Source organism: Dysidea avara, chromosome 10 (genome assembly GCF_963678975.1).
Source record: "Dysidea avara chromosome 10, odDysAvar1.4, whole genome shotgun sequence".
NCBI lineage: Eukaryota > Metazoa > Porifera > Demospongiae > Dictyoceratida > Dysideidae > Dysidea > Dysidea avara.
Genome location: NC_089281.1, coordinates 6948166 through 6966578, shown reverse-complemented (window position 1 = coordinate 6966578; position 18413 = coordinate 6948166). Strand labels below are relative to the sequence as shown.

At 37.6% G+C, this 18413-nt stretch overlaps 2 protein-coding genes across 3 annotated transcripts; both read right to left on the bottom strand.

The window, feature by feature from the left end:
- Nucleotides 1–18: 18 nt before the first annotated feature.
- On the bottom strand, nucleotides 19–3883 carry LOC136236352 (synaptosomal-associated protein 23-like). Its single transcript, XM_066026496.1, has 3 exons — nucleotides 3599–3883; nucleotides 321–567; nucleotides 19–270 (listed from the first exon to the last, which is right to left on the bottom strand). Exons 1-3 carry the CDS (start codon nucleotides 3795–3797, stop codon nucleotides 111–113), a joined length of 606 nt encoding a protein of 201 aa, XP_065882568.1. The 5' UTR covers nucleotides 3798–3883; the 3' UTR covers nucleotides 19–110.
- A 3391-nt stretch (nucleotides 3884–7274) lies between these two features.
- Nucleotides 7275–18243, bottom strand: LOC136236224 (synaptosomal-associated protein 23-like). 2 transcript variants are annotated; one of them, XM_066026350.1, is made up of 4 exons: nucleotides 18104–18243; nucleotides 17627–17834; nucleotides 7617–7866; nucleotides 7275–7563 (listed from the first exon to the last, which is right to left on the bottom strand). In XM_066026350.1, exons 2-4 carry the CDS (start codon nucleotides 17823–17825, stop codon nucleotides 7404–7406), a joined length of 609 nt encoding a protein of 202 aa, XP_065882422.1. In that variant the 5' UTR covers nucleotides 17826–17834; nucleotides 18104–18243; the 3' UTR covers nucleotides 7275–7403. The 2 variants fall into 2 exon arrangements, with proteins under 2 accessions (XP_065882422.1, XP_065882421.1); XM_066026349.1 differs by lacking the exon at nucleotides 18104–18243 and having other exon boundaries at nucleotides 17627–18048.
- Nucleotides 18244–18413: the final 170 nt, after the last annotated feature.

Sequence of the window (18413 nt, the reverse complement as noted above, 5' to 3'; positions counted from 1 at the left end):
ATTGAAGCACACTGAAGAACTTCACGACAACTATACTTTAAATACACTGATCATTTGCAGCACACACACACACACACACAAAATTGTACATCCCATTATTAATACATTATTTAAAGTTGCCTTTGAATACGTCGGTTAGCTTGCTTTAAGTGGTTGTCCTGCACACCTGCCTTCTTGTCTATCCTCTCAATTTGGTCATTCTGTCTGTCTAACTCTGAACCCATTTCTTGTGCCATCCCTTTCAAGTTACCCAACACATGACCCACAACCCTAAAATACAAGTGTAACCTCCACAAGCAAAAACAATTGAGCAAACTCACTGTAGATTTTTGTCCATTTCATCCTCCCGTTCATCATTGGTTACTCTCTGGACATAGTTCCCTCCGTCACCCCCAGACCTGTTGCCACGTCGTGGTTGCTCAGTGACAATATCATCATCCTGTTGTCCTTTCTTCTTACCATAGGCTGACTTGTATGCTTTGCTTTTTTGTATATTTCTCACACGGTAACATGGACACACACAACAGCCACAACACTTCTCAATTTCATGAAGATGACGGTCAGTTTCTACATAACAATAAAAATAAACTGCAAGCAGAGTTGGGGTAGTTACTTCAGAAAAGTAACTAGTTACACGTTACCAGTGATGGGAGTAACGCGTTACGTAATATTATTACTTTTGTGGTACCTAAGTAATATAACGAAATACGCTATAAAAACAGGTAATATAACTCAAGTTACTTTACTTACAAATGTAACGCGTTACCTAAGTAATATAGTTACTGTAACAAGACTAATATTACGTAATATTAATTATATTATTACTACAAGTAACGAAGTTACTAATCTCGTTAGTTATCCACTGAGTAACGCCTAGCCACAACGAAGTATTGAATGAAGCTTATTCACCAGCTTCTTACTTATAACCAAGATTTGCACATTGCCCAACAACAAAATCATGTCACGTGATAAGGTGGTAGTTTCACACGTAACAGCTTAAGGCTGTGGACACAAAGTAATATAATATGTAATATTATTATAGTTACTTTATTTTATGGGTAATATGTAACTGTAACTAAATAGTTCAGTTGCAAGTAATATGTAACTAATTACTTTTAAAAAGTAACTTGCCCAACACTGCACGTTACTTTTATCCCATGTAACTTAGTTACAGTTACTTTTCAGAAGGTAACTAAGTACTTTAGTTACTAGTTACTTTTGTAGTATAAAATATTGTTTTTGCTTTTGTAACATGAATTTTTCTCAGATATGCATCATTAAGGGATGCAATACATAAGTGCACTTAAAACAACAATTCTGTGGCTATTTCAGGTCAGTTTTAATTATTGCTACGTCTGTTGCTCAAGCTGAATCATAGAGAACAGTACACAGAATCTGTCTACTTAATGTGGCTGTAGCATAATTATATGGCACAAAAATTGAAGTGCTCTTGCTTTTAAAGCATAATTAGTTATTGTTACATGTAACTATTGTAATTAGTTACTATTGTAACTTAGTTACTTTCCAGACAATTACAAGTTACTAGTTACGAAGCAAGTAACTAGTTATATTACTAGTTACTTTAAAAGTAATCAGTTACGTAACTTAGTTACAAAAGTAACTAGTTACCCCCAACTCTGACTGCAAACTTACTCTCAGTTACTGATGCTATATTATTAAGTAGCTATTGTTTTAAAAGCTACACCTGAAGACATTGCACAGTCATAAGTCTATTACAATGCCAAATACATAGTACACACATGTCTGTATACATACAGAGAAGAGAATAGACAGTTAGCTGCACACACATATGCTACATGCCGGTGGGAACATGTTAAGTTGTACAAATAGCTACATGTACACCTGCTTTAGTTTGATAGCAAATCCCATAATATACAGCTACTGCTGAAGCTTTTTTGCAGGATTACTTTTGCTGGTTTCATGGTCACTACAAGCTGTGCGCTATGCATATACCATAAGCCATGCAAGCAAACCTTTTTGGCCCATCATTAGTACCTCACAGTGCCACAGGAGGACTGATGTCAGAATGACATTCTCAGCTGTTAAAAGTGAGACTACTGGACTTTACCCAGTTAAACTGGGGCAGCTAAGACACTGTGAGAGATCTGGGGGTAGAGAACAGTACTCCAAAGTGGGGGGGATGGGGGGGGGGGAGTCATGTGGGGTGGCTGTCATTAGGAAAGCAAGTATGCCAATATTAGATGATTTGGGGCATGCCCCCACTGAAATTTGAGTGCTTTGAGATTAATCTGAGAGCAGCCAGTAATATGACTATCAATAATGGAGATGATAGTAATAGATGTTTAAAGTAATCCATTATTAACTCTTGCTATCATTAAGATACTGTATAAATACACATCGTATTTCCTTGGTTAAACGCTGCATCTTCAATAGTAGCCACACTTGACAATTGATTTTAAAACTAATGAGATGGAATAAATTGCATACCAGAACCAACTTATAAGTTTCCGCTGAATGTTCTATTAGGGTAGTTAGGTGACTGCTCTATTAGAGTACCTTGATTTCCATTACTGATTAACGTGCTATTTCATTCTTGCACACCTAAATCAAGGCACAGTAAGAGGCATAATAGTTACTATAGTATACTTTAGCTTCTGGGAACTGGAAAAGGTGAGGGGGCACTGCCCCTTGATTCTTCAAGTGAGGGGGCAGTTGCAACTGACTGGCCTCCGTATTTCTTTGCTCCTGGAGAAATACCACTGGAGCATGACTAGTAGTTAGTTTGCAGGAAATGACTATAAGGGCACTTGAGGTCCAGTCCTTCGCTCCTGACTGGTTAGCATTGGGTGCAATCAATATTAGTTGGTAGCGAGCAATACAAGCTGGAGTATAATAAAAGTTTGGAAACTTGGTAGCTCTTGTGTGTTGTTCAATATTGGCTACATGATACATTCACTGATCAAATTGCTGAATCACCAAACTTCAGTGTTACCAAGTTTTATTGTTTACACTACTGTTGGCCCTGTCATTATAAGTGCTATGTTTGGTTACATAAACAAGAACAGTACTAACTGGGCATTATTAATTTAACAAGGGGTAGTCACGTCTGTTGAAACACTTACTACTGGGATCAAAATCATATCAATGGTGATACCATTTCCAATTTGAAGTTTCAAACAAAAATAAATAAATAGCTAAGGGGCTTTTTGTAGTCAAGCAATCAAGCGATCAAACACTTTCGAAGGCTAACTGTTAGCAGCATGATAATTACCTGGCTTTTATATAGTAGATTAATCAAATATATAAAGGGTCTTTCATAGGCTAAGTAATATCAAGTGATTAAGGTCAGTATTTAGAATTCTTGATCCTGGTCGATGTGATCTTGCCTTAAACCTGGTACTTGGTGGCATAGATGTACTAACCCCAGGTACCTAGTACATCTGTGCTTGCAGTGATTACCAGACCTATAGCTAATTCTGCTGCTTCACGAAAATAATTTGCACACTATCAACCAAGAATAAAGAAACCTTGAAACACAATGATGATGACTGTGACGTCACATCTCTCTAACTAGATGCGAAGTCGAGTGCTAAGTACATTTCATAGACTTCAGTACCTCTTAGGTCTGCTCCAATATTGTCTACTTTGCCTTCTACGTTGTCAAGTTGTTCCCCTTGTTCGTTCAGAGTCACCAACGTGTCTATACCGATCTGGTTGGTCTCTTCGGCCACTTGTCTGATCCTTCGTGTGGCATCTAAGGTCTCGTTAGTGACCATATCAATACGGTTCTCAAGGCGTTCCGCTTCGTGGTTCATTTTGGCAGATATAAATCGCTACGGTCTCTATCAAAAGTTGTTACTATTTTTGTGTAGGCTGAGCCAGCTTTATAGCTAATGGTCTGTGTTCATGACGTCAGAAGTTTGTCTACATAATGTTTATCGATATTTTAAAATATTTAATCGATATTTTGTAGCTAGCATACAAACGTGGCCCTGATCGATTACCAACATGCATCAGGATACATAAACTAATTGCCTAGCTGTCTGACATGAATGGTAAGGACCTAGTTTAGTCTGACAACACCCACCCCTTATAAATCCTCTCTTAGGTTGTATTCAAGTCCTTATTTTTTTTATTTTTTTTTATTTTATTTTTTTTTATTTATCCTCCTCAGTCACCTCAACTGTCACTGTACCACTGGCATTACAATTTAATACAGCTAAGTACATAAATGTACTGTCGTCACAACTACACATATGTACTATGTACACATAGCTATATGCAGCAGCAATATAGCAAGCAACATAGGGTACATACATACATACACACATGAATGGATATGCTGGGGTTAGGAAATGTACCACATAGAACATCTAATTTATATATAGAATTACTCCTTGTTGATCATAACCTGGCGGGTAGAGTTACTACATAGTTATACCACTAGGTATATCATAAGAACAGAACAAATTGTTAGAATTGCCAAGATGGTGATGAATATATATAGTACCAAAAACTTGCCTGTTTTACTTTTGGTTGACGTAGGAGTTGTATTTGTAGGAATGAGCTCTGCACCAGAAATTGTTCCTTGTGATGGAGCTTCATTAGTAACAGTAATTGTAACTATTTGCTGATGGCTAGAACTCTCGGTTGGTTCAACAGGCTTGGCATTGCTCCCAGTAACATTAGTAACATTCTTCTGGTGTGGAGAATAACTAATGAGCTGATTTGTACAGCATTTCCCTCAGGAATGGTCACATTTCTCAATACTGGTTCATATCCGGGAGCTGTTACTGATAGTTGGTATTTGGTAATCACCAGGTATGAGCAGTCTCCAATATTCACTATCATTCCTATCAGCTACTGCTATTATGGCTTCCATACCTTTACCGTTCAGTATAAATCCTTTTACTTCTGGATATATGTTAGTAGGGCACTATGATTTTCCTCCCAGATGTGAGGTAGATCAGATGCTCTGGGAAACTTCTTACAGCCTTGTTCAGTGGTTATCTCGAAACAGTTTGTCTCATCATAATTGTAGTCGTTCATTCCACCAGTTTCTATGTACCATGCAGCCCCATTGCTGATGCCATTTGTAAATTGCTCCAATCCATCTTTGCATGGGCCCCAGGTGCATGCAAGGATGAGCCATTGAATAAGCCAGTGACAACCAATGAAATATGGACTCCTGGTGTATAACTACTACTATTGGAGCTATCATAAGGATAAACAGCCACCTTCCAGTTATGACTGATGAATTCCATGCAACATGTATAGTTGAGTACATGCAACTTTAGTCAATGTATTATATTGGATGCATATCAGCACATTGCTGTCTTTCCAAATATAATCATAACATTCAGCTACCCTAATAGAACAGTCACATTTTTAAAAGTTACTTAGCTAGTTTACCTGTACCGACACAGTAAAATATCATGTATATCTCAAGAGTGTTTAAGGCATAAAACCATCAGACTCATCTATGTGTCTGTTTTATGCTTCAAACTTCACATAGCTCCACCTCTTAACTCTTTAGCCCAGATAAGCAGTCTATATCATCTTAACATTATGTCTAAAATGTCAATGTTAGCTTTAAAAGGTTTGGTGAAAACTGTCATCAGATTCAAAAATTTCCTTGGGGGAACATGTCTCCCCCCCCCAGGACCCCCTACATAGATTTAACTGAGCTGCATACAACAGAAAATTTGGAAACCTGTCACCAAAACTCCTGGAGCCATCCTTGACTTCAATGACAAACACACAAATAAATAAATATACAGAAAGTTCAAAATTTCAACTTACCCTCCTTGAACTATAAGGAACTCAGCAGTCAATTGAAGCAGCATGTCTCAATGTTGTTTGGTAGACCAAAGACTATCATTGAGGCAGAGCATAGCCAACAGCAGCAGCAGGTTACCAGATGGGAAATTCTGAGAGACCCAAAAAAACTCTTTAACAGATTGCTATATTCCACGCATGTAAGAATATGTAAACACTAATATTACAGTGAATCAGTTGCATTTTGTAGATGTAGAAACAGCTAGCTAGTGGACTACACATAGCCATAGACATAGACATAACAAAAACTGAATAACTTACAAACAACAAAAACATTGTTTTAAGTGTATCAAATCTTGTATACCCTAGATATGCAGATCTATCTATCCCATTGACCATATAAAGCCTCAGAATCTTCCTTTCCACATGAAATGGAATTAAAAAACCTGGAGTTCAACACTCTGTCTTTTCCAACAATTATAGGGAAGCATTACATAATTGTGTCTGCAGCTGGATGTCTACTAACCATGCTTTTTACATATCAAGAAAAGATGTTGTTTTGTGTGGCTTAGAATTTATCACTATAACTTGGCAGCCATGGTGACTTCCTCCCACTGTATGCACATGGTGACGTGTATAGCATTACGATATATTGTAAAGTAGACCATGCATGTATATCATGCCCCACATCTTACACCAATAGGACATATATATGTACATAACATTATACATGCAATGTTACTTGATGATTATTCAAAAGTTGTCTGCATATCTATTATAATGTGTGGACTTTTCCTGATGCATGCAGGCAAGTACATTGTACATGTTTGACACTTTGAGCTATTTGGCTTCAATTCTTAACTATTTGCACATCATGTATTTGCTAGCATGACTCAGCACAAGTGAGTAACAACATGTATAGTATATGCAGCACAACTATTTAAAACTTATAATCATCTCTCAGTTACAGAAGGGACACAAGTCCTTTCAATGCTGTTCTTTTCAAAAATCAGATACTCTAATAGAGCAGTCAAATACATTCCAATGGAATGTTCATAATATCAACAACTTCTGTAGCTGCAATATGTGTAATGCATCACTGCATGTACTCAGCTAGGAAGGCTGCATGGTGTGTAGCAATATATTTTCAAGAAAAAATTCTCCTTGATGATAACAAAATTTGGCTAGAAAGTGTCTGTTACAGGAATTAAAGATCATTGATTTCGTGAATTTTAAACTGCAAGCACAGTATAGCGTACAGTATCATTTCATTCATTTGCTCATGGATTCTAATAGGGCAATCACATGAGGTTAAAATAAGCAACAGGGATGAGTGCAAGGTGATGTAGATAGTTTATACATTCATTGTATTGTAAGTCAGTATGTCAAGTAAATCAGCTCTTTACATACATGCAATAACTGCAGGTGCAGCTGTGAACAATATTTCACAAGTATGGTAGGGTCAGATAAGAGAGTATCACATTGCTGTTGTGTGTTGTATACTTTTGATAGTCTTTAAATGTAACTGCAAATAATATGCTGCACATGACATATGTACAAGTTAAGTATCACATGTGTAAACTGAACATCTACTATCTACTGTAATAGCAGCTGAAATAAGTTGATCATAAAAAATATGTTAATCAAAGCTGTCGTCGGATACGTTGATTAGCTTGCTTTAGGTGAATATCATGCACTTGTGCCTTCTTGTCTAGCCTCTCGATTTGTTCATTTTGTCTGTCCAATTCATTACCCAAGTCTTGTGCCAATCCCTTTAAGTTACCTAACACATCACCAACAGCTCTAAATGGCACAGAATAAAATTACACGTATACTCTAATAGCAATAACACTTACTGCAGATTTTCTTCCATTTCATCCTCTCGTTGATCATTAGTTACTCGTTCGATATAGTTTCCTCCACCTCCTCCTGACTTATTGCTACGTCGTGGTTGCTCAGTAACTGTGGCGTCATCCTCTTGATGACCTCTCTTGACACCATATACTGCCTTGTAATTGTTGGATTTTTCTATACTCTTCACACGGTAACATGGACACACACAACAGCCACAACACTTCTCAATTTCATGAAGATGTCGATCAGTTACTACATGAGAAATACGTTTTAGCTTCTACCATTTTTCAATAAACTTTCTCTTGATTCTAATACAGTGAAATCTCTCTAATCCGACACTTCTATAAACCCCTATAGTTAACATGACAATTTGACCAACAAGACTTTTTATGTATTAATACTGGAACCAACAAGCATCAAATTATTGAGGTCTCACCACATTATTGCTTGAACTTTGGTATATATGCACAAATATAATGAACTAAACACTGTGTACTAAAGTGTGTTTACTTAGTTTACACATCCATTGTCTGATACCATACATGTGCTATACCAAATTAATGTTGTGTTTCATGTATTAGTACCATCAAGGAGTGACCTGACTGGATGTGAAAGTAATATCACTCATTTAGTGGGTTAATACTAATTGAATATTCACTAGCACTGTAGTAAGCTGTGATGAAGCCAATTTAATAGCTTGAGATTACAAACAAAGTGGCATACTCATACTGGAAGAAATACATTTCAGAAGAGATGGTTGCTACTTTGGTGCTTAAAGAACAATCAAATAATTGGTTGTTTTGTTCACAATTATTTGATTGCTATTCGTTTCAGCACTAGTACTAATTGTAAGACATTTAGCTATACAGCATTATCAGTTATGGCATATGAGAGTAAAATATAGCCTAACTTCACCTATACATGTATAACTTATAGGCAGTCTGGGATGAATGCTGGTAGCTGATACCAAGAGTCCATAATGCAGAGGTACGTACGGGACTAGCTTGAGAAGAGACGTGGTCAAGTAGCAGTGATGCTGCATTACAATAATACAATGGTTGTATAATTTTAACTGGCAGTGTAACATTATTGCATGTGGATCACAAAGCCTAGTGGGTAGCTGAAATGCAGTTTAGCAATAATGATTTCTGATGTATAATATTCTCTAAAACATATTGAAAACTTAAAATAACTGCCTGCCCTCAAGTTTTCATTACTGTTGGTTATACCAAGAGTTAATAATATAGAGAGGAGAGTGTCTAACGCCGCATAGTCCTGTAACAGATGATTGCGCAGAAGTTAAACGGCTTCTTTTCCGTGTAACGACAGACTGGCTAGTATATTTTCGCATTTAACCACAAAGGCTATCCCAGACACAAGGGCGTGTGTTCAACTCGATGTTCAAGTTCACCACGAAGAGCATCGCTCTGTTGCGTAAAGAAGTGTGGCTGTTAACCTCGAAGATAACTCTGGGGGAGAGCGTCTGAGAAACCAATAAACACTGAACCAAAGGCAGAGTATCGCTTTGAATTTTCACTGCGTCGGCATGTTACCCTACCTTTGAGAATTCTTCAATTGAAGGAGCACTGTTCCCTGTACATACAGCTCAGTCTTTAGTTCAGTCTTCGAATATTCTCGAGGATTCATCACGGTGCGGCTAAACTAATTGCGGTAAGGAAACAAACAAATACTAGAAGCCTGTACGTTACACGGAAAGGAAGCCGTTTAACTTCTGCGCAATCATCTATTACAGGCCTATACAGCGTTAGACACTCTCCTCTCTTATTATTAACTCTTGGTTATACCCTATAGCCATCTCTAATTTCAATTTGCTATAAATTTCTTTACATCTCTGTTAATAATGATGTGGCATTTATAACCAAAAGATTTGTGCAGACACTTTGAGTAAAATACAACAATTTTTACTCCTTTTATGAAAACAGCACTTTGAATAATATATAATATTTGTTTTATACTTTTCAGTTCACCCGTAAAATTTGGCCTGATCTCATTCTGCCTATGCAGTAATTATAGCATAACTTATATTTACCTATCACAGATACCTAATTTAATTTGATATGAAAGGAATAAATCACGTGTATGAAACCCCACCCTCCAAGTCTCTAAGTACAAACATTGAAAAAGGTAAGTGTGAGGATACATGGGACATTTCTACCCTAATAGAGGGGTTGTTTGCTCTTTATTTCCAGAGTGCCCTCCTGTTACCATTACCAACAATAGATTAAGGCTAAGCGGTATAATCATTTTAGTGATACCGTATTGTCTCAAATTACGGCCTGGGTGTTTATTTCTTTCAAACAACTTTTTATCCCGGCTACTAAATGAGACTGGCGACTATACGAGACCGGCGTTTATATACCTGATCAGCATTCACGAGTCAATTTCATACCTTGGTGTTGTACTCTCCTGGACTCTCCTCTCAGCATATTTCACAGATTCAAGCTTAAAAGGAACTCTATAAAACGTTCTTCACCTCATCATTTATAACATCGCCTGGAATTGTTAAAAATAATGACCGCACTATAATTTATAGATGTTTATTTGAGACCTGGCTTTTTTTTTTGTTATCATGCTGTATACCCCCGGCGACTAAATGGGGACCAGGTGTTTATACGAGACCGGCCGTAATTCGAGGCAATATGGTATATCAGTATTGATATTGTGAGATCTTTTGTTAATTATTGCGATAATATATCTGTACATTAGCCAGCTGAGGTTAGGTCAATAATTAACTAAGAATCCATGTAATTAAGCCTGCATACCTGGTTAACTGCAAGTATACTGTAGCTATATGCAGTAGCTATAAGTTGTATCATTTGCTGCTTCCACTGCTGTTGTTTGCAGCAAAGTTGGTTATGTTGCCAGTAGATTACTATATGCAGTTGGTTGCTGTTGGTGTTTGTTATTGACTGCTGCTGTAACTGTAACTACTATATGTACAATGAACTTTTCTTAGAGCTTATCTTATGACTTAGCTTGTGGTGGCTGGCTGGCTTGCTACTGCTGCTTTGCTACTAGTAGCTACCTGCTGTTTCTTGCTGCTGCTGCTTGTAATTTGTTGCAACTACACTGTTGTGGCTAATAAAACTAACAGCTTGTATCCATGCTTCTACTTCTTGCAGATTATTTTCACTATCACTACCGTTTGCAAGCTTGTACAACTTGCAGCTACTACTTAGTGCTTACAGTAGAAAAAAAAAAATGCAGCAACAACTCACATGCAGCAGCAGCAAGTTTCAAGTGTTAACAGCAAGCAAGCAGCAGCCAAATTCAAGCAATAGTAAAAGCAAGCTTCAGTAAGTAGAAGCATGCAAGGTGCATAGCATTTACAACAACAGCAGCCATGGATGGAAGTAGTTAGTTGCAAGCACCAGCAGAAGCAGCAAGCTACAAGCACCAAGCACTAGCTGCAAGCAGCAAATTTCAAGTAGCAGGTATCTTTGGAGAGCTATAAGCATTGCTGGGGATGGAAAATAGTAATACTCACATTGTATGCAGAATACCTATAGTGTTATGTAGCTATTGGTGACTCACAGGTTTTGCATGTGCAAACATCACTAGGTCTATAGCTACTTTATTCACTACTCTGGCTTGTCTAATAACGTGGAGATGGGGAAGGGGAGTAAACGGCTAAACATTGATAGGTGGCACTGGGGAAGGCATCATGCATACTATCAAGTGTAAGGTCAGTTCTCCTTTTGTTCCTTATTCGGCCAATAAAGAAAAATGTATACTCTTGATACTCTTGATGCATACACTATGCTGGGTGCCAATCAGATATAACCTACACTGTTAGCGTAAGCATAGATACTAGAACATAATGGATTGGAAACGCAATACATTTTACGGTTACGAGCTCGATATGGTCACGTGATGACATTTACGGGGCACAGCAGCATTTTCAACAGGCACAATACATTTTTGTCGAATTCGCCCAGAGTTTTCTCGAAAACAGGTGGCTTGTTCAATTCGTTCATACTTTTTTTTAGCACTCTCGAAGGTATGAACTTTTCTTTAGTATAGCATGTATCACTAGACTCGTTTTCACAAAGCCAGGAAAACCCCCACAGCCACTACCGTCATGTAGCCATTCTTTCGCTTCGTTTACGGAAAGTAACTGCCATACAGTGCTAAAAATAATTATTTTGTATTCATTATTATGTGGCGAAACTGTTCAGCACTTCTAAAACTTCGTATGTAATACGCCCTATGCACTAAAACCCCCACACTAGTTTTTGAACATAAATTTTGCGTTCCTTCCTTGACACCTTTGGTTGTACGAAACGACTAACCTTCAGTTACAAACCAATAAATAGCTGAATCCTTTAGCAATGATTTAACGCTTTATAAAACCTGTAATAGTAGTCTCAGCGTTAAGAACAACTGCAGTTTGTACACTTGGTAACGTTGCCATAAATCACGTGACCGTATCGAGCCCGTAACCGTAAAATGTATTGCATTTCCAATCCATTATGTATTTAGTATCTATGGCATAAGTGACCGATTATCGAACGGTACCTATTATCGAACATAAAAATCACGTAACATATTCGGAAGTTTACAATTATATTCCGCATACTCGTAAGGTGTTTATATGGAGAATTCCAATAGTGTAGCCTATTCTTACTGAGTATTCCATCCTTTAGAGTTTATGTGTGGACATCACAACAGTCTTGATACTCATCACCACCGACGAAGAAATGAAGAAAAAGAACACAGAAATTGCCGTGAAAGAACTACAACTCGAGGGTGACTTTGGCGGCGGAATTGGCCGACTGTTTATCGTTTTCCTGAGTAAAAGATGTATCCACAAAGACTGTACAGAAGGGGTTGCTGTAAGCAAGGATGATAAGACTGTGTTATTGTTTGTAATGTGCTGATTTTTTACTGTACGCATTTAACACTAAACGATTCGCCGTTGTAACTCACAAGTGAATGCTTGTATTAAAACTATATTTCAGTTACAGTATCATGGTACTTCAGATAATACGTTGATATAATAATAATCAAGAGTGAGTAGGTTGCACTGAGGTCACCAGTGAAGAAAAGGTGCAAAACGTTCAATAATTGATTAACGGAAATTAATGGGCGTTCGATAATAGCAAGAGTTCATAATATATATATACTAAGGAGAGTATCCTACTCTCATATACCCCTGTAGAAAGGCGTATCGTGAAGTTATGACGTAACGACAAGATGTTGTGGTTTGTGACGTACAGGAAGCCGTAAAAGTGCAAGAATCGTTAGCACTGTTTCACACTTGCGACACTCAGGATAGCCGTATTCGCGAATGGCCTAGTAAGAAACGCCTACGAAGAGGTCTTAATCCATGAAGGAACGATTGTAGTTGGGTGAGAAACGCTTAGAGCTGGAGTTAATTTGGTTGCTAGCGACGTTGGTAGGCACGCATTCAATCGATACCATGTTCAACTAATGACATCATTAATTATACAAAGAAAAACGGTAGGATACTCTCCTTAGTATATATATTATGAACTCTTGCATCAAGAGTTAATAATATATATACTAGGGCTGAAACGGATAGCAACTTTTACTATCCGGATATCCTGAACAAAACCTATCCGGATATCCTACGGATAGTGACATCATAACTTGCTATAGAAACATTTTATAGTTTATTATAAACATCCTTGTTTTACTAGTACTAGAAGCAAACAAACATTAACATGATAGCAAAAGGTTTGTGGTAATGTTACAGTGTTACTTTGCACCATCTGTAACAAGATTGGCAGCTGGAGAAAACATGAATACAAGATGTAGCAGTTGCTACAAGACTTTTCCAGGTACAACTAGTCGTAAAGAACTCTTTATAAGGCAATAACTATTCTGTTACAACTTCTTCAGCAACATTCACAGCCTCGCTTCGTAATTCAGTGATGGGCGTGGTCGCGAGCAAACTGATTAACTTACCAGGCTGCTGTTAACTTCACATAATCTAGCTTAGCTAACTCTCCATGATGAAAATTGATTCATCTAGTGATGAGAAAGTTGGACAGATAAATGGCTTTAGTTATTACTATCCGCTTGGCTTCAAAGTACTATCCGGATAGTAAATTATTATCCGGATATTCGGATAATACGGATATCTGTTTCAGCCCTAATATATACTAAGGTTATTAATGCAGTTTTTAAATACTCTTCATCTACAGCTTCGAATTCGTCAGCTCAACCAATGGACATAACACACACGAAACAACCGCGCTCACAGGAGCAGTCTTCCTGATGACTGCTCAGCTACAAGTAGTTACAATGCTTCAAATTTTCAAAATCACAATCATACTAAACTAAAAATCTTGAGTCTAAATTGTTGTAGTTTACGCAGTTCCGGAAAAAGAGCTCATTTCCAAGCCTTAATTGATGAACACAACCCTCATATTATTTGTGGCTGTGAATCACATCTTGATAGTTCTTATTACAACGCTGAAATTTTTCCTCCTACATATACTGTATTAAGAAAGGATCGAGTAGAGGGTGCTGGAGGTGTATTCTTATGCATTAAGGAAGGCCTAGATGTATCTGAAGAACCTGAATTGGATGTAAATGCTGAAATCATTTGGGCAAAAGTGACTCCTTCTAAAAGGGCCCCCATTTATGTTTGCTCATTTTATCGTCCACCAGACCTGTCCATTGACCCCATACTGCAATTGGGATTATCTTTGAACACTCTTACACGTAGGTTTACTGAACTACCTAATATAATAGTAATGGGTGATTTCAACCTTCCAGGTATTAATTGGTTAGATGGAAGTGGTCAGGTTATCTCTAATCCTAGCTATGGAGTAGAACTAAATAATATATTTCTTGATCAAATTAATGATATTGGCCTTAATCAATTTGTCAATACTCCGACTAGAAACAACAACATACTTGATCTTGTACTTTCTACCTCATCTACCATTTTGGACTTAACTACTGCACCAGGAATGTCGGATCATGAGGTCGTTGTCTTCCATCATAATATAGATAACACAAATACTAATACTAAATCTGAACACAAAGTTGCTTTATACCACCGAGCTAATCTTGAGAATATTAAAAGAGACCTACTTGAATTTCAAACTTATTTTCTTGGGAATGATCCTTACTGTAAAACTGTCGAACAAAACTGGACTGATCTAAAAGGTGTAATCAATGACAGTGTTGCAAAGCACGTGCCATACAAAACTATACGTTCCAACTCCAAATTACCATGGATAAACAGAGAAATAAAGAGGGATATGAAGAGACGCAAACAATTATACAACATAGCTAAAAGAACCAAATCTAGTAATGACTGGAATGCCTATCGCAAGATTAAAAACTCTATAAATAGCAAGATTAAAGTAGCACACAATAATTATTTTAATAGAATGTTTGACAACTCATTTAATGGAAATCGTAGACAATTTTGGAAGTATATTAGAGCAAAACGTAAGGACTACCATAATATCTCCACCCTAATTGTAGATGGTGAATCTATCTCAGATACAAAGAGTAAAGCCAATGCATTAAACAACTATTTTGAGTCAGTCTTCACTAAAGAAAACTTATCTAATATCCCTTCCATGAATGGTTGCAACAACCCTGTGAATGCTTTGCCTACTATGCCAAGTATTACATTTTCAGTGGCTGGTATCCACCATCAATTATCCCTATTAGATACCAACAAAGCCAGTGGGCCAGACAACATTCATCCATATATCTTGAAGAATTGTGCAAACGAAATATCTCCTATACTGCAAGTTATATTCACTCAATCACTAGACACAGGTATACTACCTTCCGATTGGCTCATGGCCAATGTATGTCCTGTTTTCAAGAAAGGAAACCGTACTAGTACCGCAAACTACCGACCAATATCATTGACTTCTGTATGCTCCAAAACTATGGAACATATTATATATCATTCCATAATGAATCATTTAAACTCTAATAGCATTCTCATTGATACCCAGCACGGCTTCAGATCCCAGCACTCTTGTGTTACCCAACTTATTTCACTGATAGAAGACTTGTCACATGCTCTAGACCAACAGAAACAAACCGATGTCATTCTCCTTGACTTTGCTAAAGCGTTTGATAGTGTCCCACATCAAAGACTATTAGTTAAATTAAGACACTATGGTATCAACGATCACATCTGTCAGTGGGTCAATACTTGGCTGACCAGAAGGTCACAGCAAGTAGCTTTGGACGGTACTTTTTCTGACTCGATAGCTGTTCACTCAGGAGTCCCTCAAGGGACGGTCCTCGGCCCTTTGATGTTTCTTCTATACATTAATGATATAACAGAACATGTAAATTCGCCACTACGGTTATTTGCTGATGACTGTTTACTTTACAGAATTATCACCACCAAGGAGGATGCCATTCAACTTCAGCATGATCTTGATCAATTACACGAATGGGCAACTAAGTGGCAATTAAGATTCAATGTAACCAAATGTACTATTATGCGGTTTACCAGATCATTATCACCAATCATTTTCAACTACAAGCTAAACAATCACAACTTGGGTACATCAAACCAACACTCCTACCTTGGTGTTATATTGGATAACAAACTATCATGGTCTCCACATATTAGTAATATAGCTGCTAAGGCCAATAGAACATTAAATTTTTTGAAACGCAATCTGAGTTGCTGCTCGTCTAACATCAAAGCAACAGCCTACCTTACGATAGTACGACCGTCAATGGAATACGCTGCAGTCATCTGGGACCCATACCACCATAACAATATTCAACAGCTAGAGAAAGTACAGCGTAGGGCAGCTAGATGGGTCCTAAATGATTTCAATCGAATCAGCTCAGTCACAGCTATGTTACAGCATCTTTCTTGGCCAAGCCTTCAGCTGAGACGTAAAATATCCAGATTACAAGCACTTTTTAAAATTATACATCAAGATTATTTACTGTCAATTCCTCCTCATTTTATTTCAATGACAAGATCCACCAGACTATATCACCCACATCGTTTTATTCTACCAAACTCATCCACCTATTCATACCAACAGAGCTTTTTCTCCAGATCAATTAAGGATTGGAACAACTTACCATCTTCCATCATTGAGAGCAACAATATTGACTCTTTTTCAGCGGAACTGCAAACATTGTATAGAACTCAATAACTGTAATCTTTGTAACTACGTAGCTAAATTCATTTTATGATTGCTTTTCTTTTCCTGAGCATATCAGCTGCGCTGTCTGCTCAGTAACAATAATAATAATAATAATAATAATAAGGAGAGTATCCTACTCTCATATACCCCTGTAGAAAGGCGTATCGTGAAGTTATGACGTAACACTTCTGAGTTCACCCGTTTTTCTTTGTATAATTAATGATGTCATTAGTTGAACATGGTATCGATTGAACGCGTGCCTACTAACGTCGCTAGCAACCAAATTAACTCCAGCTCTAAGCGTTTCTCACCCAACTACAATCGTTCCTTCATGGGTTAAGACCGCTTCGTAGGCGTTTCTTACTAGGCCATTCGCGAATACGGCTATCCTGAGCGTCGCAAGTGTGAAACGGCGCTAACGATTCTTGCACTTTTACGGCTTCCTGTACGTCACAAACCACAACATCTTGACGTTACGTCATACCTTCACGATACGCCTTTCTACAGGGGTATATGAGAGTAGGATACTCTCCTTGGTATATATATTATGAACTCTTGATAATAGGTATCGGTGTTCGATAATTCATATTTTACGGAATGCAGAAATCCACTCATAACACGGACACTAATCGGATACTATTGCTCAAACTTACGTGAGGTATTCTACGAGAAAGGCGCTACCTCCTGCTGAAATTTCCAGGTTGATACTACTTTCCTGGAGACATTTATGAAGTAAAGTATAAACCATCTTCGATAATCGGTCACTTACGCTACCCACACTTATAAATGTTTTTATATAACATACGCAGATGCGTGGGAGAAATAATGTTTAAAAGACATTACGTCATTAGACACCGAACACTCCTTACCTTTCAAATCATCACCAATTTGATCTAGCTTGTTTTCAACATTATCAAGTTGTTGTCCTTGTTCGTCCACTGTCTTAACGACGTCTACACCAATCTGGTGTGTCTCTTCCGCTACTTGTCTAATCCTTCGCGTGGCGTCCAGTGTTTCATCTGTCACCATGTCAATTCGGTGTTCAAGGCGCTCCGCTTCGTAACTCATCTTTGACAACTGAACAAATTTAATCTCGAATTATTAAACACACCTTTATTACACGATCGCTCAATAAATTTATTCCAGATTTCAGGGAATAAATGGTGATAATTGGTAATTAATCAAATCATAGGTCCTGTACTACATCTACAAAACTTGCTAGCTATTAGCTAACAGGGGGGCCGCTTTACCATGATGGAGTTAAGGAAACCACAGTTTTGTTGGGACTCCAATTCTGTAGCTAGTAATAGTATAATACAGGAGGAGATGGCATGGTCTATTATTACCTCTTGATAGCAAGTTGCTAGTCCAGTGTAGCTAGCTAATCAATCATTAAGTAGTTATTACAATTGCACAATCATGCATGCATGAAGTGGAAATGCTGACTAGGTATGGTGACTTCAATAGGTAACTTTCCCGCATCCTCTTGGTTGCAAAAAAAACCCCACACTTCTCTCAACAGAGCAATGACAGCATGACAAACACATGTTCAAGGAAGGCTGCAGTGTTACTAAAACATATGTATACACATGCAGTCATACATACACCACTTTAGGTTGATTGTCAGCCAACATTCATGTGGCTAGAACAATACCC

Coding starts and splice junctions, on each gene's coding strand:
- LOC136236352 (XM_066026496.1), bottom strand. CDS start 3,797: ATGAACCACGAAGCGGAACGCCTTGAGAACCGTATTGATATGGTCACT. Junction 568..3,598: donor TATTGGAGCAGACCTAAGAG/GTACTGAAGTCT, acceptor ATTGTTATGTAG/AAACTGACCGTCATCTTCAT. Junction 271..320: donor GAAATGGACAAAAATCTACA/GTGAGTTTGCTC, acceptor CTTGTATTTTAG/GGTTGTGGGTCATGTGTTGG.
- LOC136236224 (XM_066026350.1), bottom strand. CDS start 17,825: ATGAGTTACGAAGCGGAGCGCCTTGAACACCGAATTGACATGGTGACA. Junction 7,867..17,626: donor AATTGGTGATGATTTGAAAG/GTAAGGAGTGTT, acceptor TTTCTCATGTAG/TAACTGATCGACATCTTCAT. Junction 7,564..7,616: donor GAAATGGAAGAAAATCTGCA/GTAAGTGTTATT, acceptor TGTGCCATTTAG/AGCTGTTGGTGATGTGTTAG.